This window comes from Suricata suricatta, chromosome 12, assembly GCF_006229205.1.
Source record: "Suricata suricatta isolate VVHF042 chromosome 12, meerkat_22Aug2017_6uvM2_HiC, whole genome shotgun sequence".
Taxonomy (NCBI): domain Eukaryota; kingdom Metazoa; phylum Chordata; class Mammalia; order Carnivora; family Herpestidae; genus Suricata; species Suricata suricatta.
In genome coordinates this window covers 76,860,921-76,882,601 of record NC_043711.1, presented here as the reverse complement: position 1 = coordinate 76,882,601, position 21,681 = coordinate 76,860,921, and the positions used below count along the sequence as shown (strand labels likewise).

At 46.4% G+C, this 21,681-nt stretch overlaps 1 protein-coding gene across 4 annotated transcripts in view; it reads left to right on the top strand.

Annotated features, from left to right (window-relative positions):
- The window catches only part of SMOX (spermine oxidase), a 41,804-nt gene extending 20,902 nt beyond the window's left edge, over positions 1 to 20,902 (top strand). The window contains exons 3-8 of one of the 4 annotated variants that reach the window (XM_029916185.1): positions 1,325 to 1,482; positions 5,733 to 5,906; positions 6,069 to 6,828; positions 7,333 to 7,493; positions 9,319 to 9,408; positions 9,858 to 10,342. In XM_029916185.1, coding sequence (XP_029772045.1) covers positions 1,325 to 1,482; positions 5,733 to 5,906; positions 6,069 to 6,828; positions 7,333 to 7,493; positions 9,319 to 9,408; positions 9,858 to 9,995 — 1,481 coding nt within the window. In that variant the 3' untranslated portion in view covers positions 9,996 to 10,342. Of the gene's footprint in view, positions 1 to 1,255; positions 1,483 to 5,732; positions 5,907 to 6,068; positions 6,829 to 7,332; positions 7,494 to 9,318; positions 9,409 to 9,857; positions 10,343 to 20,585 lie in introns of those variants that run through there. The other 3 variants (XM_029916184.1, XM_029916187.1, XM_029916186.1) reach the window with 3 other exon arrangements.
- The last annotated feature ends 779 nt before the right edge of the window (positions 20,903 to 21,681 follow it).

Sequence of the window (21,681 nt, the reverse complement as noted above, 5' to 3'; positions counted from 1 at the left end):
CCCATTTGTCTGGTGGTTGGCACTGGCTTTTTGGCTGGCCCACATATCTCTAGCAGGGTAAACTTCTCTATGGTGGTCACATTTTAAGAGCGTGAAAGTGGAAGCCACGAGATCTCTTGAGGGTTGGGCTCCAAAGCCACAAACATCACTTTTGCTGCATTCTGTTAATCAAAGCAAGTCACAGGACCAGCCCAGATTCAGGGGGCGGGGAAATAGTCTCCACCTATTGATGGGAAGGCTGGCAAGGTCACGTTGCAAAGGGCTGTGTATACAAGGACAGGAGGAATTATTGTGATGATCTTGGCAAAAAACTTACCACACATGATATCTTGACTCAGTCCTCCAAAACAAAGGAAAACACCAAAAAATGTTCCTCTCTCTTCTCCTTTCTTTGTTTCAACTTCCTTGGCAGCTACACAGGGAAGGAGACAATGTGTCACCATCCCCGCAGCATCAGAAGATGAGACTGAGGCCCAGGCACAGAGGCAGCTTGCCTCAGAGCATCTGGTACCTTGGCTGTGGATGGGGTGGTAGAACCAGCACCAGCCTTAGCCCTGCCCCAACTTGGGTTCAGGAGTTGCCCCCTGCCCTCATCAGACTCCCGGATTCTGCCACCCAAGGTTCTTCTGCTTTAGGATGAGAGAGTTTAGTTTTCTCTGGAAAGTCTATTTGAGACTGCCTTCAGGAGGAATGTTTGCTCTCTCCTCTGCCTCAGACTGAGTTAGGAAGGGGGGGCCACTTTTTGTCTGGGATCAGGGCTTAGACTCTGGGGCCACTGGAGAATGTTGAGGAATTGGAGTAAGGTCAGATGAGGACCTTGGGCCAGAGGACCTCAGGTAACCTCACTCCCCTCGCTGGGCCCACTGTATTCTCGGGTGCCCACAGAGTCTCTCCTGAGAGAGAGTCATCAATGCAAAAGGAGGGCTCAGGGTCTGGTGTTCTGTTAGACGAAGGTGGGATGGAAGAGCAGAGCCTTCTACCTAGTCCAGTGAAGTGACTCTGGGGCAAATCACAAAGTCATTCAGGGTGGCAGTTATCTCAGCTGTAAAGTGGAATCCATTTTGTGCCACATGTAGTTTCCCCTGGGAACTTTTCACTGAAGACTTGGATTGGCTGCCAGACAAGGACCTAATTCCCTTCCTGCTCTATTGAGGGGATAGAAGGATCCTCTTGGAAGAAGAAGGCTGAGGGCAGTGTTCTGGCCCTCTCTGAAGAAGTCCTTGCTCCTCTAAGGGCCTGTTGTTGTCACTGTCAGGACACGCCACCTTTGAGTTGGGAGCCACCTGGATCCATGGCTCCCATGGGAATCCCATCTATCATCTAGCAGAAGCCAATGGCCTCCTGGAAGAGACGACTGATGGGGAGCGCAGCGTGGGCCGCATCAGCCTCTACTCCAAGAATGGCGTGGCCTGCTACCTCACCAACCATGGCCGCAGGATCCCCAAGGACGTGGTTGAGGAATTCAGCGATTTATACAACGAGGTAAAGTGTTAGCAGGGCAGCTGGGCACATGGGTGTGGGAGGCATGGGAGTACACTGGCAGTGTGGGTGGAGTTGAATGACTTTCTGGAGTCTTCTGTGATCCCAGTTATGTCTTTGGACACTCTCTGGGCCCTGTATTTGGGAAAGCAGGACAATTTGAGGACAGAATGAAGATTGTGAGTGGAGAAGTAGTAGGTAAGAGGTCACTGATACAGATGATTACATATTTCTTCAGAAAAGCCTTAAGCATCTTTTATTAGATTTATTCCTAAGTACTTGGGTGGTGATTGTTGGCTATTGCTTTTGGTTATTCTTCTAAGTAGTAATTTTTAAAAACTTTATTTTCTTGGGCACCTTGGTGACTCAGTTGGTTAAGTGTCCAGCTTCTACTCAGGTCGTGCACTCAATGATCATGAGATCAAGCCCCACATTGGGATCCATACTGACAGTGCGGAGCCTGCTTGGGACTCTCTCTCTTTCTCCCTTGCCCCACTTGCACTCTTTTTCTCTTTCAAAATAAATAAATAAACTTAAAAAATAAAAAAACAAAAAACCCCTTTCTTCTCTATATTTTCCAGTATACAGAACTATAACTGATTACTCTATATTGATTTTAGCTACCTTGATGAAGTGTTATTTTAATGGTAATCTTATGTCTGTTAATGTGTTATTTTAATTTATATTCTAATAATATTTTAGAATTTTATGTATATAATACTATACAAAAATGAGAGTTTTTTCTTTCCTTCGAATCTTCCAACCAGCATTGTGCCATAGAACTTTCTACAGTAATGGAGATGTTTTAGATCGACACTATCCAGTAGGGTAATCGCTAACTACCTGTGACTTTGAGCTCTTGAAATGTAGCTAGTAAAACTGAGGAGCTAAATATTTAACTTAACTTAATTTTAAATTGCCACAAGTATCTAGTGATACTGTAGTGGACAGCGCAGCCTAAGACCACTTATTTTTTTTCTTGCTGTATCGCACTGGATAGTGTCTCCAGTATAGTGTTGGATAGAAGCGGCAAGGACACACATCCTTGTCTTATTCAGGTTTTTAAAAAAACTTCCATAGGAGCACCTGTGTGGCTCAGTCAGTTAAGCGTCTGACTTTGGTTCAGGTCATGGTCTCACAGTTTATGAGTTCAAGCCCCATATTGGGTAGGCTTGAGCCCTGCTGCGGGTGAGCTTGAGCCCCACCTCAGGATTCTCTCTCTCTCTCTCTCTCTCTCTCTCTCTCTCTCTCTGCTCCTCTCTCACTTGTGTGCTCTCTCTCTCTCTCTCAAAAAAAAGTTCATGTTTTTAGTATCTTTCAGGGGTGCTGTGAACTGCACTTAACAGGCAAGGTAGCACGTAGGTCTTGCCTTCTGATTGCTTACCATTTGTAGTACAATGACCCTTCACTCCAGGTCAGTAAGTTGGTCAGAAAGCAACTATTGTACATTTTTGGGCTCTTGGGTGTGGAAAAGGAGAAATGACTCTTGCTTTGTGGATAGTTCTTGCTCCATGGAGGGCAGGCATGCTGTGACTTACATGTGAGTACCCACAAGGTATGAGTAGTCCCAGACTGAATTGTTAATGAGCAGGTAAAACCTAGTATTCTTCAAAGTAGACCTTCCTGGTCTACTGGGAATTAGTCACGTCCTGAAATCCAGGTTATTGTGAGTGCTTTCAGAATGGATGCCTCTTGAGAATGACTTTCAGGGTCCATGACTTACTTATTTTCTTATATAAACTTAAAAGTAGATCATCAGCTTCTGCTTGTGGGTTTGACCTTTGAAAGCTAAGAGTGTGACTTGTGGAGAGTAGGATGGATAAAATGGGTTACCAATCTGAGTGGTGATTCTTTGGGTCAGAAGGAGGAGGTGTTAACCGTGAGGAAAGTGATTGATTTCTTTGTGTGGTTCTTAACCAAAGCTGGAGACCATTCTGAAGAGGTGTGCTCTAAGCATATGAAGCCCTACCTGAGGGTGTTTTCACAATAAATATGCAGTTTCCTGCCAGAGGTGACTCTGAAGGGCTACTCATTTGAATCTGTTATACTTGTTAACAAATAAATATGCCCTAGTGTCATATAGAGCTTAGTCCTGGGAGCAAGACTACTTTGATTCAAATACTAGTTCTACTATTTCTTAGCTATGTAGTCCTGAGCAAGTTGTTGAGGCTTTCCTTACCTGTAAAACAGACATAGTTAAACCTACTTCAGAAAGTCATGAGGATTAAATGAGATCCTGATGAAAAGCGCTTAATGAGAATTGGGCTGAATGTTATGAGCTGTTACAGGCCTGTGCCTTTACCCTTGGTCACACTGGGAAGATGTAATTTAATCCAGGACAGAAGACTGTACCCATAGGACAAACCGTGTGCAGTTAGGGCTGTCCCAGTTGGTGGTGGACACAAAGAATCATGTTTAGAGGGACTAAATTTATCGCTCCTCAGCTGCACATTCTGGTCTTTTGTCAACATAAGCTAAAGACTGGCTACCATGTTGCTTATCACCTAAGGACGAAAACCCGGGGAGGAGGACACACACTGAAAGCCTGACTCCTTGGCTGTGGTTCTGGGTGAGGAATTTGCTGAGGACTCCAGTTAAGGCCACGTGCCCAGCATCTTGTGACTGTAGGGAGGAAAAGTGAACAATTTGACTCATTTTCTTCTTTAGATCGTATACAACAGAGACATGTTTAATTCATGTGTCTATCTCATGTGGAGGTTTTCCCTGAGTGGCAATGTCACCTTCCTTCCTCTACCCTGCAGCCTCAGGGCCTCTACCAGGGCCAGGTTACAGGGCAGACATCATTCCCATGAATGTGTGCTGACCAATTTCAAACTCACTTTAGGAAGGGAAACACCACTAATCGGCACCAGCCACAGATGTTTGGCCCAGGAGCCCATCTGTTGCCAGGGACTTGGGAGGGAGAGTGGGCGTGTGCTCATGCTCACTGCCCTTCAGTGATACCAGGGTCCAGAGTCCTTGACGTGACTCTTCATGCCCCACCCCTGCCTGTCTTTCCAAAATCATTTCTTGTAACTTGCCCTTTTCTCACTGCCCCCTTTAGCAACGCTGAGCCACTTACATTCTCTCTCCCCTCCCTCATTTTTGAGTATGCTGTTCCTTCTTCCTGAAATGCTTTTCCTCTCTCTCTCATTGCCAGCTGTTTAAGGTCATCTGGGTTGATCTCAAAACCCCTGGGTTCTTTCCCGTCACAGCGCATCCTGTAGAAACAGCCCAGTTATAAGATCTCCCCCATCTGAGTGAAGGCAGGGGCTCAGGGCTGTGTCTGTCTTGCTCACCATTACAATCTGTGTTTGGCACAGCCCCGTAGAAGTTTGTTGAGTGAATGTTGGGGCTCAGAACTTGCCCTCTGGAGAGGCCATGCCTGGCCCTGGACTGGCTTACTTTCTTCAGGGACACCTGCCCAGTGTTTGGTGGGAGTTATATGCCTGGCAAGCAGAGAGTAATAGGACCTTGCTCTAACTGTTTGTGGCTTTCTGTTGATAAAGTCTGGGTTGGAGTTCTTGCCAAAATATGCCTGTGAAATGTATTTTCATTCTTTGGTACACTGAAGCCTCCTTCCCCTCCACATGTTCTGCCTTAGCATGGTCATCTTGCTTAAATAAGTCTGGGTTCTGCAGTAAAGAGGGCACATGGTGTGGACCCAAGCAGGGCCAGGGAGGGCCTCTTGGGAGGTCAGGTTTCAGGGCTCCTTCTGCTCCCTTCCCCCCAAACACTGGCCAGGCAATAGTTCCAGACTGCCCTCCTGGGAGAGGGTGAAGCAGGTACTCCTGGGCAGGAGTGGCAGGGAGAGGCTTTGGGCATTTGGTTCTTGGAAAAGGGAAATGTGTGCAGACCTGTGTTCTCAGTGGATGGTCTGCTTGGCCACATAGTGCCCTTGAGGGGGGTGGCTCCTTTCCCACCAGGCCCCAAACATTTTACTTTGTTTTCAGCAAGGGCCCTTCAGGAGAGCCTCCAGGGCTCCCTCCTCTGCTCATAGACCCAGGGGGCCTTAGATGGTGATCTGGAGGAGGTAAGCCAGCTGCCCAGAGCAGCTTGCCAGCCCTGACCCTTGGCCCTGTTGGTGCAGCCTGAGTGCAGCACCGCATGCCACACTGATGCACCAAGGATGAAGCTCAGAACCTCCAGGAGCACCTGGAACGTGGGGACTTTTGAGTTGGGGCCTTTTGGTCTGAGATGGAGGGAGGTGTGATGAGGGGTGTGTTTTCAGTGTCCTGGTGTCTCTCTGGCAGGTCTATAACATGACCCAGGAGTTCTTCCGGCATGGTAAACCAGTCAATGCTGAGAGTCAGAACAGTGTAGGGGTGTTCACCCGGGAGGAGGTGCGCAACCGCATCAGGGATGACCCTGACGACCCGGAGGCCACCAAGTGCCTGAAGCTCGCCATGATCCAGCAGTACCTGAAGGTACCCTTGTCCTCCCAGAACTTTGTTGAGTGCACGTGGCAGAGGGAGGAAGACCGATTATGGGGCATCTGGGTCCAAGGAGGGCGGGGCTGCTCTGAGGTCCTGTTCAGACCCCTGCCCGGCCCTGGTGGTCATCCTGCTCCTCTCTGGCTCTTCCCACAGGTGGAGAGCTGTGAGAGTAGCTCACACAGCATGGACGATGTGTCCCTGAGTGCCTTTGGGGAGTGGACCGAGATCCCCGGGGCTCACCACATCATCCCCTCGGGCTTCATGCGGGTTGTGGAGCTGCTGGCCGAGGGCATCCCCGCCCATGTCATCCAGCTGGGGAAACCGGTCCGTTGTGTGCACTGGGACCAGGCCTCGGCCCGCCCCCGGGGCCCTGAGATTGAGCCCCGGGGCGAGGGTGACCATAACCACGATGCGGGAGAGGGCGGCCAGGGGGGAGAGGAGCCCCTGGGGGATGAGCGGGATGAGGACGAGCGGTGGCCGGTGCTAGTGGAGTGTGAGGACTGCGAGGTGATCCCGGCGGATCACGTGATCGTGACCGTGTCGCTGGGCGTGCTCAAGAGGCAGTACCCTAGCTTCTTCCGGCCAGGCCTGCCCGCCGAGAAGGTGGCTGCCATCCACCGCCTGGGCATTGGCACCACCGACAAGATCTTTCTGGAATTCGAGGAGCCCTTCTGGGGCCCCGAGTGCAACAGCATACAGTTTGTGTGGGAGGACGAGGCGGAGAGTGGCCCCCTCACCTACTCGCCGGAGCTCTGGTACCGCAAGATCTGCGGCTTCGATGTCCTCTACCCGCCCGAGCGCTACGGCCACGTGCTGAGCGGCTGGATCTGCGGGGAGGAGGCCCTCGTCATGGAGAAGTGCGATGACGAGGCGGTGGCTGAGATCTGCACGGAGATGCTGCGGCAGTTCACAGGTGTGCCCCCGCCCCGCCGGCTGCACCGCCCTCCGTGGGTGCAGCTGAGGGGCGTGCCCACCGGGGGAGCCGCCCCCAAACTCCTGTGGAACTTGAACTGCTCAAAGCCATGGGGGCTGTTTCTTCTCTCTAAGGGCTGATTGTAAAACCTCAGGTATCACCCCTGAACCTCAGATTGCCCATTTCCTGCCCATACTGTCCTGCTATGAGATGGATTTGTGTTTCATTGTCTGATTCTTTTAGTTGAACTTTTTTCATATAGGAAATTGGGGGGCCCAGAGAGATGAGCTGTTTTGCTGGGGGGGGGGGTCCACAGGGAGGCACTGAAAGGTAAACAGCTAGAGCCCCCAACCTCCGTACGTCTTCGTGTGTCCTCCATGCCTACCAGCAGGGGCCTGGCCTTGCAGCCGGGGAGGTGGAGCGCCAGTTGTCCTCTCAGGGGTGTCTTCTGTGTGCAGCCGTTTATTATCTTCCTTCCCCTTGGCTCTTCCGACTTCCCAACAGGGAACCCCAACATTCCAAAACCTCGGCGAATCCTGCGCTCGGCCTGGGGCAGCAACCCCTACTTCCGAGGCTCCTATTCGTACACGCGGGTGGGCTCTAGCGGGGCAGATGTGGAGAAGCTGGCCACGCCCCTGCCGTATGCGGAGAGCTCCAAGTTGGCGGTGAGCGGGGTGCAGGGTGAGGAGGCCCTGGGGGGTGGGGGCAGGGATATTGTGTGTGGGTTTGGTTGGGGGGGTGGGGGAGGGTGGTGTTCACCGAGGAGTGACAAGATGAGGCAGATGGAGTAGCTGCTGTGAGGAAGGGGATGATGGGGGAGAAAGCAAGGTCATGTGCACTTAACATCTGGAAGAAAAGTTGGAAGCAAATTGAGATATTAAAAACTTTCTTGAGGTTGTAAAAGCTGAGCCCTTTCGTGTTATGCTCTAGCCATTAGCGGCATTTAATTGAAATTAATTATGATTTAAATTAATACATTAAAGATTCAGTTCCTTGGTTGCACTGGCCACATTTCAAGTTTGACAGCCACCTGTGGCTAGTGGCTGCGGTGTCGATTGGGTAGTCATAGAACATTTCTGTCGCCATGGAAAGTTCTCTTGGACAACACTGATTCAGTAGAAGTAAGTTTCCCCAATATGTTTTACTTACCTTTCCCCCCTAATAAGTTTCAGAAAATAAAATTGAGAATACCGACCATCCCTCAAGTTATATCAACTATCTTATAAATGATAGAGAAAAATAATGAATCTTAGAGAAAAAAATTGTATATACTTCTGTACATATAAAGTGGACTTCAGGTTTCCCCTACCCAGCATCCACATACAAAAAATGTTAAAACCCCAGCAGAATTATATTTAAAACAATTCTTTGGTGGAATTGGTGAAGATATGCAGCATGTGTTGGGCACGCCCTGGTTGTGCTCAGCGGGAGAGAAGAAAAGGTTCTTACTGAGGCTACTGCCATCCTCCTGAAGAGCAAACCTCTTGTCACCTACATCAAGTCAGGACTAGTGCATCTAGCAAAAAGTGAAACAACACGAAAAGAGCTGGGGCCCAAAGCAGACAGAGTTTACTCCTATCACACAGAGACAGAGGGAGATTTAGAGGTAGGTATCCGGACCCAGTGCCATTGGCGCCTGGCTCCATCTTCAAGGCCACCATGTGGTTCTAGAGGGCTGTGAGGCTGCCCCTCTCAGGGCCATGACAGGCAGACAAGGCAAAAGAGAGAACCCCCTGGGGCTGAGTCAAGTGCCTCTAAACAACCATGCACTTGAAGCTGATTGGCCAGAACTTAGTCACATGCCTGTAGCAGCTGCTAAAGAGATTGGGATGCATCATTTTTGTTCTGGATGGCAATGAACCCAGTTAAAAATCAGGGCTTTGTTACTGAGGAGAAAGAAGAGAATGGATGTAGGAGTAGGCAGCTTGCCTTCTGCCACAGTAAGCCTACCCCCACCCGCTATGTCTATGGGCTCCTTGTTGGTGGGTTAAAGCTTCACTACTCAAAGTGAGGGGTCTGTGGACCAGCAGCATCAGCGTCATGTGGGAGTGTGTTAGAAATGCAGACCTGCTGAATTAAAACCTACATTTTGTCAGGATCCCCAGTTGGTGCCTTTGCACATTCAGTTTGAGACACAGTGGGACAGAGTCCAAACTCAAACTTGGAATGTAGGCACTCATAGTTTGCCGGGACCCCACCTACACAGCTTGCTTTCTTGAGGTTGAGCCCCGGCTGTACCAAAACTCTCACTGTCCCTTGCTTTGGTGCATTTTTGCCCTCATTTATCCTTCTTCTTGAAATGTCTTTTGCCTGTTTGTTTACCTAGCATCTTCTGAGAAGCAGCCCAAAGGTCCTGTCCTCTGGGAAGCTTTGTGTGATCCCCGTCACAGGAGGCCTCTTTTCTGGGCTCTCAGCACCTTGCCCAAACACCCATCAAATAACACATGATGCTGTTTAGTAATTGGGTTTCGTGTCTGGCTTCCCCACCAGCAAGGAAGCTCCTCAAAGCAGCAGCCCGGTCACCTTTTATCTTCCAAGTGCTCAGAACAGTCCCTGGACCCTAATAGGGGCTCCATAAAGGTTTGTTAAATTACCGCCTAACTTTATTGAGTGCTTATGTTCTTCCAGGTTCTAAGTGCTTTAGATACATTATTTCAGTTAATCCCTACAGCCACCATCAGAAGTAGGTGGTTTAAACCCATTTTGCAGATGAGAAAATCAAGGCTTAGGAAGGTTAAACCACTTGCCCTGAGTTCACTAGTAAGAGGCACAATGAGCCTCTGAGACTGCATTTCCAGGACTCCTAGCAGCCTCAGAGCAGAAAGAACTGAGGCCTGGATGTCTGGGGAAGGAGCAGGGGAAGGTGGCCAGGTGGGATGGGCAACTCCTCATCCTGCGGAAGCAGCAATACCTGCATCTCAGGTGCCTGCTCTCTGATTTGTAGTGTGGACGAGGGTTTCCTGGGGCAGACAGGTAGCCTCCTCGCCTTTCTTGCTCTTCCCCCCTCACTTCCCCATCCCCTGGCCCAGCCCATGCAGGTGCTGTTCTCGGGTGAGGCCACTCACCGCAAGTACTACTCCACCACCCATGGTGCTCTGCTCTCTGGCCAGCGCGAGGCTGCCCGTCTCATCGAGATGTACCGGGACCTCTTCCAGCAGGGGACCTGAGGGCCCTCTTCACTCCCGAGCGCATTCCTTAAAGAGCCACTAACTCATGACTGCCAGCCCTGCCCCTTGCTGCTGTGTGCTCCTAATTTCCTAATCCACAATAGAATGGATTTATACCTTTCATAGAGCTAGACGCCCTGACTGGCTTCAGATCTGGTCCTGTAGCTTTTCCTTTTCTCTGTGCTGGGTGGTGACCAGGGTGGGGCCCGTTGATTTACCTCTGTGCTCTGACCTCCGACCTCTGACTTCCCTGTGCCTCCCCTCCCCTCCTGCCTTGTTATTGTAAGTGCCTTCAATACTTTGCATTTTGGGATAATAAAAGAGGCTTGCCCTTCCTGTGCCCCTCAGCTTGTCTCTTCCATTTACCTCAGCCTCTTATGTGTGTGTCAGTAGTTTTTGTTAGCATATCTTCTTTGAGTGAGGGGACGGTGGGAGGGCTATGGCCTGGCTGTGCCCCCAGAAGGTAGGGTGTCTGCCTTACTGGAAGGGGTATCCCCTCACCTCAATCTGTTTGTGGTTGTTTGCCTTCCTGCCGGAGAGACCCCTCAGGGATAAGGGCTCCTCACTACTTGGCTCTGCCCCTTCAGGATGGGCCTGTGTCTGCCCACTGGCCCTTTACTGGACTTCTCAGAGCCCTACTGGGTGGCATGGCCACATGGAGCGAAGGTGAGTTCCATGGGAGGGGACATCTGTTGTGGCTCCATGCCAACCTCAGATGTATTAATTATTAGTCAGTGTCACCTGGCTCTGGGGCCCTAGGTCTGGCCTTTGAGGTGGCTGCTGTTGACTTCTGGGAAGTGGATAGCGTGGCTATTTTTTTGATATTCCTAAGTATTGCCCACCTGCTGTATGCCAAGGGCCTACTACTTCTTGGGGGGGGTGTCTTTTCTGCTTTTTTTTTTGCTGGGCAAAAGCACACACGTGCATATACATAAGTAACTTATACAGGTGTGCACACACACACTCACCTGTGTGCACACACACATACATACACATATGCATACGCACACACACATTACATACACTCACTCCTACACAGATACAGCACCCCACACACTTATACCTACACACAGCTACATTTACACACACATGCACAGAACCTTGAAGAACATTTAGTCATTTTCTTCCTCTAGATTGCTAATGATAGAGCTTGAATTGTATAGACTTGGGGGATTTGGGTGGAGGAGGAAGTTGTGAAAATCCAGGTCCCCATGCACCTGCCCCTCCGCCCTGGTCTAACTGCGTGGGCACTTAGGCTGGGCTCGCCTCTCAGAAGTTTAAGGCATTGTCCCTGACGGGACTCTACGTCCCGTTCCTCATTGCCTCAGGTTATGATGGAGATGTCCAACATGTAGAGACACCTACGCACACCTACCTCATTTTTCCTTCTGCACCCATTGAACACCCTCCCTGCATGTACACCCACTGCACCCACACAGCTTCCAGGTGTCCTCGCATCACCAAGGCTGGTCCCCCTGGAGTTTAGGTCAGGGGTTCATAATCATCTGACACATAGCTCAAAAAATTGTAACTATATAAGAATTACAAGAGGGGCTATAGGTGTAGTTCAAGCTCAAAGTCATGAAAGGATCTGTGGAAACATCTCCCTCCACACTTGTTCCCAGTACCATTGCGGCTACCCACGACGCACGTATTAGCGCCTTGTGTATCCATTTCTGGTATGTCAGCATAAAGACGGGCCCTTCTCTATCCTTTTTACACCAAAGTGACCAAGTATTCATCCTGTCCTGCATTTTGCTTGTTTTAGTTAACATAATGTGTCTTGGAGATCAGTCCATAACAACACCTCAACACACCTTGTAAATTTGGGACTTGCTTTGGTCAAGGGGTGTGTCTCCCTCCTGGCCCAGAGTTGCTTTGCAGGAAGCATCCTTTCTGTTAACTTCGCCTTGGGAGGCACTGACCCCGTGTGCACCCACCCCGTGTCCTGGATTTTCCCCACTAACTGTGGTGGCATGGGTAGCAGTGGCCTGTCACAAAAGCACAGGGGAGGGAAGCAATAGGCAGATTCTCAGGATCACCGGCAGGGGAATTTTAGAGGACTCCATGAGGGTCAAAGGGCTAGACATGTTTACTCTGTGATTAAATGTTGGGGAGCTTCAGGTGTGGGCAAGGGGGAGGGAGGGAGGGAGGGAATAGTCACTTAGAGCTGGCCACTTGCCAGGCAGGGTGTTCGTTGTCAGTGCTGAGTGCATGGGTCTTTTAATTTGATATGGATGCTAACTCAGGCTGGAGAGGGTGATTTATTCCCACGGGGAGTCAAATCCTACAGGAGTTAAGTAATGGCATCCGAGGTCATTGAGGTTTGACTCCACATTGCAGGCTCACTGTATTTATTGAGCCGTGTAAAGAGGAGGCTGGTGCCACACACAAAAAAAAAAAAAAAAGAAAAGAAAAAGAAATCTGAGGCCATTGCTGGAGAGGGTGGACATGGGCAAGCCACACTGGGAGACTATGTGGCAGATTCTACTAAAACTGGCATGCGCCTGCGCAAGGGATAGGAATGCATATGCCCGCCAAACGTATGTACCAGAATGTTCATAGCAACATAGTTTGCAATAGCTAAAAACCAGAAGCAGCTAGATGTCCCCCCATAGTAAAGCAGGGGAAATGTACTACACACAATGGAATACTACGTACCAATAGAAAAACATAAGCCGACATTTGCGATGTTGATTAATTTCAAAAACATTATGTTGAGTGAAAGTAGCCAGTCACAAGGCTATATGCTGTATGATTTTTATCTATGAAGTTCAAGAACCTATAAAACTGTTGTGTTAGAGATGAGGGGACAGGGCAGTGCCTGGGCGGGAGTATGGGGGTGTTTTCCAGTTAAAGAAATGTTCCATATCTTTAAAAAAATTTTTTTATGTCTTTATTTTGAGAAACAGAGAACAAGCTGGGGAGGGACAGAGAGACAGGGAGCACAGAATCTGAAGCAGGCTCCAGGCTCTGAGCTGTCAGCACAGAGCTGGATGCGGAGCTCGAACCCACGGACTGAGAGATCATGACCTGAGCTGAAGTCAGACCCTTAACCAACTGAGCCACCTAGACACCCCAGAAATGTTCCATATCTTGACCTGGGTGGTAGTTGCATGGATGTATACATTCGTAAAAATGCATTGTGTTATATACACTGACGGTTTATGCACTTTTCTCTGTGTGTGTGTGTGTGTGTGTGTGTGTGTGTGTGTGTGTGTGATGTTAACTCAATTTACAAAGTTTAAAAGAGTCTGAGGACACCCTTCCCCCCACCCTCCCATCTCAAAATACACAGTTGTGTTGACCCAGTGAATTTCCTCCTTGCAGCAGATAAAGGGAGGAAGGACCTACTTACGTCTCTCCTGGCTGCCTGGTGATAAGGACTGGCCTTGTGTTTACTAGTATGTCAATATTTATCAGACTCCTTGCCTATGTCCCGTCCCCTCCTCTGGGCACCCCCAGCTGTGTGAGGGAGGTGGGGACTGTTTCACAGCAGGGGACATCGAGGTTCCCAGGTCAATGTGGGATTGTGGAAGGCCATGCAACCTGCGGGGGGATGCCATCTGAGGGGGAAGGAACAGCCCTGGGGGGAAGGTGGGGACAGGTGCGGGAGGATGGCCCTGAAGAGTTTGCCAGAGCCTTCCAGGGTGCCGCCTCCCTATCAAATAATCACATAATGTGGGTAGCATTTATGACTGGCAGCTTCAAAAACAGATTTGAGGTAGGGGCGCCTGGGTGGCTCGGTTAGTTAAACGTCCAACTTCGGCTCAGGTCATGATCTCTCAGTTCACGAGTTCTAGTGCCCTGTCGGGCTCTGTGCTGACAGCTAAGCGCCTGGAACCTGCTTCAAACTGTGTGCCTCCCTCTCTCTCTGCCTCTCCCCTGCTCGTAGTCTGTCTGTCTCTATCAAAAATAAATAAAACATTAAAAAAATATTTGAGTCAGATAAAAGCAAGGGCCATTCAGAAGCAAGACAGACTAGATGTGTCAGGAACACGGGATGAATTCCTGCTGTGACTAGGTCTCTGAAGCAGCCTTGGCATTGATTGAACCTCAAAGGACTCTATCAGGGGTGGCAAATGTGACATGTTCGGGCCAACACCCACGTCAACGCCTGCTCTGCAGTTCCTGTCACCTATAGAAAAGTCACTTGAGGGGAAATTTCTTTTCTGGCGTCGGATTCAAATAGGATGGCTGCATGGTGACTTGTGCTGTGGGCATCGGTGACTCCATGAGCAAGCTATTCAGTTGTGGGTGTGTGGAAATCTTGGAAATGTTCCCTCAAGGGGCCTGGGATACTCGGCAGGTGCTGTGTCTTTCCACCTTTGCTGCTATGGGACAGGTTAGCAGGTAGCTCCTACTTCATGGGAGACACTTGGAATGTCTGCACTGCGCACAGAGGTAGGAGAGAAGCGTTTCTGGTTTGAGTCTCCTCGTATTTATTTACTTGGGCCTGTTGAGAAGAGCCCAAGGGTAAGCCCAAGGTGCAGAGTGAGGGGGTTCTAGAGAACTGCCTGCCTAATTAATGGTCTGACAAACATAATGGTGGAGTTACACGCGGCCGTGTTTTCTCATAATGATGGGCTGTGCCGTTTGTTGAGGCTGCTCTTGATTTGTGCAGGGTAATCTGATCTCAACAGAACAGAAGAATTGTGGCCCTACCAGTGACATCCAGGAGATCTAAGCACATGGTAGGCATTTAACGTAAGAAAGGAAGGGATTGGTGACAGCCCTGCTGTTGAACGGGAGATGTGGGGACAAAAGCTGTTCTCGCCTCTCATGATTCTGGCAGTGGTTGTTGGACCCTGATTTTGCAGGTGTGTTCAAAACCTGGCTCTCTGGTAGGGGGTACAAAATGTCAGGCACGTTTTATTTCAGTGAGCGCAGTATTTGAGCAATTTTGAGGCAACCCTTTTGGATTTCCCTTGTCTGTTCTCCCCTTCAACCTCTGAACCCCCGTCTCCTTGCTGTCAACAGACAATGTCTCCCAATGTGTCCTTCATAGACTCACTAGAAGCCTCCAGAGGCAACTTCCTTGTCAGATCTACAAATAATGAATCTTCACATCCATCCTTATAGGGACCGCCCCTAACCCCCCCCCCCCAAAGGAAGTGCGAGACCCTCCACTTGTACATCTCATATTCCAAACTCAGGGAACTTGTCTCATCTTTTCCTCTCCCCCTTCTCTCTACTCCATCCTTCCCACCCACATTTCAAGACGCCCCTGTCTTTCCATCACTCTCTCCTCTTCCTACCGCCTTCCCTTTGTCTTCCTTTCGTGCTAGCGTTTCTACACTTGTTCTCTGCATTCTTACTATCCTTACCTTAGCAGTTGTTGGTGGGGATCCTTAGGTTTGAGAGAGAGACACACGGGAAGGGCTGGGTTGGCTCCCCTTCTTACTAAGGCTAGGAGAGGTGGGGAGGAAGGATCCCTGTGGACTCCAGGGTCTTTTGAAGCCAGAACGACCTCATGGTTTGAAGCACGTCCTCTGGCGCCATCTGCTGGCCATATGGGACTACAGCCCTCTTGCTGCAGGGAGAACACGTGTGTCCTGTATTCTCTGTCGGCTTTTCTGAATTCAACAACAGAGAAACCTCCCAACAAATCACCGAAAATACCTTTAATTTACATCGAATAAGTGGATAAAATAACATTGTAACTTATTCTGGACTATCATTTATTTTTCATTCTTAACAGTAAAAAGAGACCTTGTTGGTCCCAAGATGAGATGTTTTGCTCTCCTCCCTCCCTCCCTCCTTCCTTCCATAATCATCCCGTTCTCTTCCTTTTCTCTACCAGACTTTTAGTGCTTTCCTTTTGTATGCCAGCCTCAAAAAATATTTAATTATGCTTTAATAAATATATTCACTAAAATGAATGAATGAATGAATAAGAAATGTGAACTTACTTTGTTTCCCAAACAAATAAAAGTTGGACTGTGTGACTTAAATTCTTTTACATTTATTGAGTTTGTATTATGGTCCAGCATATGGTCTCTCTTGGTACATGATCTTTGGGGCTTGCAAAGGATGTGTTTTCTGCTGTTGTTGAATGGAGTGTTATACGGATGTTGATTATATTTTGTTGGTTGATGGTATTATTGAGTTCTTCTATATCCTTGCTGATTTTCTATATAGTTCTAGCAACTGTTGAGAGAATTGTGTTGAAATACAATTATGTTTTTATTTATACTTTCAGTTCTATCAGGTTTTTTTGTGGTATCAATAGACTATTTTAGAACAGTTTCAGACGTAAGAAGTAAATATATAGAGTCCTCTTGCCTAACCATTTTCCCTATTATTAACATTTTTTCATTAAAATTGTAGGTTTGTTACAACTAATGAACCAATGATGGTACATTATTATTAACAAAAGTCTATAGTTGATTCATATTTCCTTAGTTTTTACCTAATGTCCTTTTTCTGTTCCAGAATTCCACCCAGGATACTATGTTATATTTAGTTGTCATGTTTCCTGACGTTCCTCTTGGTTGTGACATTTTCTCAGACTCTCCTTAGTTTTGATGACCTTACTAATTTTGAGGAGCGCAGAGCCAGGGATATTAGACCACTGCCTCTCTATTGGAATTTGTCTGATGCTTTTCTCAAGACTAGACTGGGGTTTTGGTTTGAGGGAGAAAAACCCCAGAAGTCAAGTGCCATTCTGTGTCATCATGTCAAGGGTACATACTGTCAACATGACTTTGGACTGTTGATAGGAGCCATGCTCACTGGCTCAGGTTGTGTTTGTCAGGTTTCTGCACTGGAAGCCAGTCTTTCCCTCCTTTCCATGCTCTACTCTTTGGAAGGAAGTTACTTTTTGCAGCAACGAGTAAGGAGTTATGCTCCCTTCCTTTAGAGTATCTACTGTAATTTATTTAGGATTCTTTTGCACAGGAGCACTGTCCCTCTCCCCTTTATTAATTTATTCAAGTATTTATATGTATCAGAATGGATTCATGGGTATTGATTTTATACTTTGGATTGTCCAGTACTACTTAATCTTGTTATTATATTGTTCCAGCTTTGATCATTGGGAAATCTTCCAGTGGACTCCTATGTCCCTTTCACATACCCCCGTCAATGTGTATGTGTGGCTTTTTCTTCTTTTTTTGGAGCACTTCTTTACTTTCTGGCACTACAAGATATTCTAGGCTCATCCTGTGTATGTCTGGCCCTAGTCATAGAAATAGACATTTCTTACGTTTTGTTTTTGTTGTTGTTTTTTGTTTGTTTGTTTGTTTTTGAGAGACAGAGAGACAGCATGAGCAGGGGAGGGTCAGAGAGAGAGGGAGGCACAGAATCTGAAGCATGCTCCAGGCTCTGAGCGAGCTGTCAGCACAGAGCCTGACGCGGGGCTCGAACCTACGAACTGTGAGATCATGACCTGAGCCAAAGCCAGATGCTTAACTGACTGAGCCACCCAGGTGCCCCAGAAACAGACATTTCTGTATAGCATCCTAACCCTTTTGCTAGGGGCGCCTGGGTGGCTCAGTTGGTTAAACATCTAACTCAGGTCATGATCTTGCAGTTTTTGAGTTTGAGCCCTGCATTGGACTCTGCACTGACAGTGCAGAGCCTGCCTGGGATTCTCTCTCCCTCTGTGTCTGCCCTTCTCCACCCTCAAAATAAATAAACTTAAAAAAAAAAAGAAACCACGGTTTGGGCAGTAGGTGTGGTTGTTGCTATGGAGGTATAATTGCTTCTAGACTCTCTTGGTTGACAGAGCTGTGTGTCTACTCACCTGTGTATATGCATATCTATGAATATTTTTAAATGGACTATCTGTATCTGCATTGGTGTGAGTTCTTACTGATGTCTCCACCACCGCAGGGACCTCTCCCATGCCCTTTGTTCTGAAGGACTTCCTCACTGGCTGTAGGATTCTGATCGGCAGCTCTTTCCTTTCAGTACTTAAATGCTGTGAAAGCCGCTGTCTTTAGAATTGTGTTTCCCTCTAAGAACATGTCATTTCTCCCTTGCTTCTCTCAAGATTTTCTCCCAAGTTGCCAAAACTTTAGGGCTCAGCATCCACGTAATCCCCTTTAATGAGCTTTCTGCTGATCTTACTGTCTTATCCTTAACTCCCTGCCCCTTCTAGAAGTAAATTTCTGTCTTCTGAATTCCCAAAGCACTTGTTTGCTTTTTGACGTCACCATCGCACCTGCCTTGTTTGCCAATAATGTGACTGCGTGTCTTAGGTGGTTCACAGTGATTGCATCTTCATATTCCCATAGCATCCAAGTATTTAATAAGTGCACAAAAAATTTATTCAGTGGATGAAGGTAATAATATAATTGATGTAAAATTCTCAGATCTATTAAAAGTTTATTTAGTATTTACTTTGAGAGAGAAAGCACAAGCGGGGAGGAGCAGAGAGAGGGAGAGGGAGAAAGGGAGACTCCCAAGCAGGTTCTGCCCTGTCAGCGTTGAATCCAATGTGGGGCTCGAACTCACGAACCATGAGATCATGACCTGAGTGGAAGTTGGATGTTTAACTAACTGAGCCACCCAGGCATGCCCCAACATTTTCAGATTTTTAAAAATTAATTTTTAGTGACACAGGTACTTGTGAAAATATTCTAAAAATAAAGGAACTTTACAGATGAAGCTAGAGTTTCCTGTAATCATTTCCTTAATTCTGATTCCCCACCTTAAGAATTGGTATTTCTCCTACCAAAATATAAAGATACATTTCTACATACATGATATGTGACTGCAAATTATATAGTATTTGTATATACATGTATTTTTGGATAAGTGGAATTGCCCTGTGCATGTTCTTTCTTTTTTTTAAAATTTATTTTAATGTTCATTTATTTTTGAGAAAGAGAGACAGAGCATGAGTCGGGGAGGGGTAAAGAGAGAGGGAGACACAGAATCTGAGCTGTCAGCACAGAGCCTGATGCAGGGCTTGAACTCATGAATGGTGAGACCATAACCTGGCTGAAAGTTGGGTGCTTAACTGACTGAGCCACCCAGGTGCCCCCATATTCTCTTTCCATTAGCTTTTTGTTCACCCAACAAAAGGAGAACTATCTGCTGAAATTATGTATCTCATATATTCCTTATTTAAGTATCAACTTTGCCAAGGATGGGCATTTTCTTATTTCTAGTTATTTATTATTATAAAGAATGCTGTGATCACCATAGACAATGACTCTGTGCACACATATAAAGGTCCCTGCATCATGGGACATAACCATTTTCAGTTTTGGAAGACACACCAAATTACCCTGAAAAGAGGTTTACCAAATTTACACTCACACAAATGCAGTATGTGAGCACTTATATGTATGCAATTTGCCATCAATGTAATGAAAAAATTTCCTTCCTTCCTTCCTTCCTTCCTTCCTTCCTTCCTTCCTTCCTTCCTTCCTTCCTTCCTTCCTTCCTTCCTTCCACCAGGTAGGTAAAACCAGATGTCTCATTTTTGTTTTAATGGCATGTCCCAACGAGTAATATTTTTTCTTATTATTTTTAGACATGCCCCCCCCAGGGGTTGTCTATCCTATCCCTTGGACCACATTTCTGGTATTTTCTTGGTGGTTTGTAGGAGTTTAAAAAAATGTATTTAAGGATAATAGTCTTTTTGTCCATGATACAAATTGCAAATATTTTCTTCCAGTCAGCTGCATTGTTTATGGGATCTTTTGACATAGAGAAACTTTAAATTTAGAAAGAACAGACTTTTATCAATCTTTTCTTTTGTGGTGTTTTTTGTAACCTATTTAAGAATGTGCATTTTTATCCCAAGCCATAAAGATAGTATTCTGTGTTTTTTAAAATAGTTTTTAAACTTGTATATTATGTACTTAGATATTTGGTGGACTTGTGGCATGAAGCAGGGATCAGCTGGTCACGCTGATATTTCTTGTTGGGGGGTCCCCCTTTTCCCCACTGATATGAAATGCCATCAAATGATTATCGCTGGGAATGGATAGGCTCTTCCCGAACAGTGGTTTATACTTGGCTAAATTCAAACTCTTTTATTAGCTTCAATTATTTATCAGTGACTTTTCTTGGGTTTTCTGGGTAGGAGATCATATTACTTGCGAAATTTGATCATCCTGTTTCTTTACAGTCAGTGTACCTGTTGTGTCTTTTTCTCTTTTCTTATTGCATTAAGTGTAGCTTATGGCACAATGTTGAGTAAAGGAGTGATGAGGGGATCATGGCCATGTTCCAAACTTTAATGGGAATTCTTCTGAAGTTTCCAAGTATGCTGTTTGCTTTTGGTTTCCGGTGGGTACCTCTTATCAGGTTAAGGAAATTCCCTTCTAGATCTAGTTTGTAACTGCTTTATTATGAGTGAATATTGAATTTTATCAAATGCTTTTTTGGTATCCATTGAGATTATCATAGGGGTTTTCTCCTGTTATCTGTTAATGTGTTAATTACATTAATATTTCTGAAGTTTTCCTTAAATTCTGGGAACAGTCTTTAGCTTGGTGTATTAGTCAGCTTAAGCTAAATTCTGCTCTGGTAACAAACAATCCCTGAATCTTAGTGAATTGCTACAGATGTTTATTTCTTGCTCATGTCATATGAGCACTAAGGATTGATTTCATGTCTTCTTAATTCTAGGGCCCACGTTGATGGAGCATCTCATGGTAGATGGAAAAGAGAGATACTGGAACATCTTAACATTTCTACTCAGAAGTGGCATATATTATTTCTATTCACATTTCATTGGTCGAAGCAAATCAGTGGCTGAACTTGCTTGCTGTCAGTGAATAGGCATATAATCTTCCTACAGAACAGTACTCACCAGGTTGGGGCAGCAAATGTTTTTGTAATTATAATACAATCTATCATACTGGTCATGATATGTTATTATTTTAATATGCTTCTGGATTTCACGTGCAAATATTTATTTATTTAGGCTTTTGCATCTATGTTTACAAGTGACCTAAGATTTTTTTTTTTTGTCTTAGATTTTCCAGGGCTTTTCTTTCTTCCCCTCTTGGGCCTTTTAAAATAATTTGGGCAGCTTTACATCCTTTTACTGTGTGCATTAGAAAAGTGTGTATAGAACATTAAATATCTATTTCCTGGAGATTTAAAGAACTTACTTGCAAAACTGGTTGGACTTGATTTTTTTGGTAGTAGAACTTTGATGTTTTAATTTCTTTTATGATTAACATTCTGTTAAAATTTCCTGCTTTTTGGGGGAAGATGCTATTTGACACTTTATATTTTCTTAGAAAGCCAGCCATTTCATGATGGTTTAAACATTTACTGCTTTAAAATTGTTCGCAGTATCCTCTCTGACTTTAGTTGTATCCCCTTTTTGTTTCAGATTTATTCTTTTTTATTGTGTTTATGTTGACTGGGCTTTTTCAAAGGGTACTGATTTAAAAGAAGAATTCATTCATGTTTGGTAATATCTGCTTCTGGCCTTTATGCCTGCATGATATCCTACTTAGCTTAGAAAACCATCATTTCTCTTTGTAACTCTTTTCTTCAAAACATATGTACAATAGGATCTCATTTGCTTCTCACAAAAAATGTGAGCCCCAAGTGACAGACAAGGAAACCTAGGGCTTGGGATGCTGAAGTCCTTGCTCTATGCCACACGAGTGGGCGTTCCAGTCTGGACCAGTGTTTGTTCTAGCTCAGGGCAAGAACTAGATTGGTGTTGCCACTGTGGTAGAGGATAACAAAAGTTCTTCACTCTTCC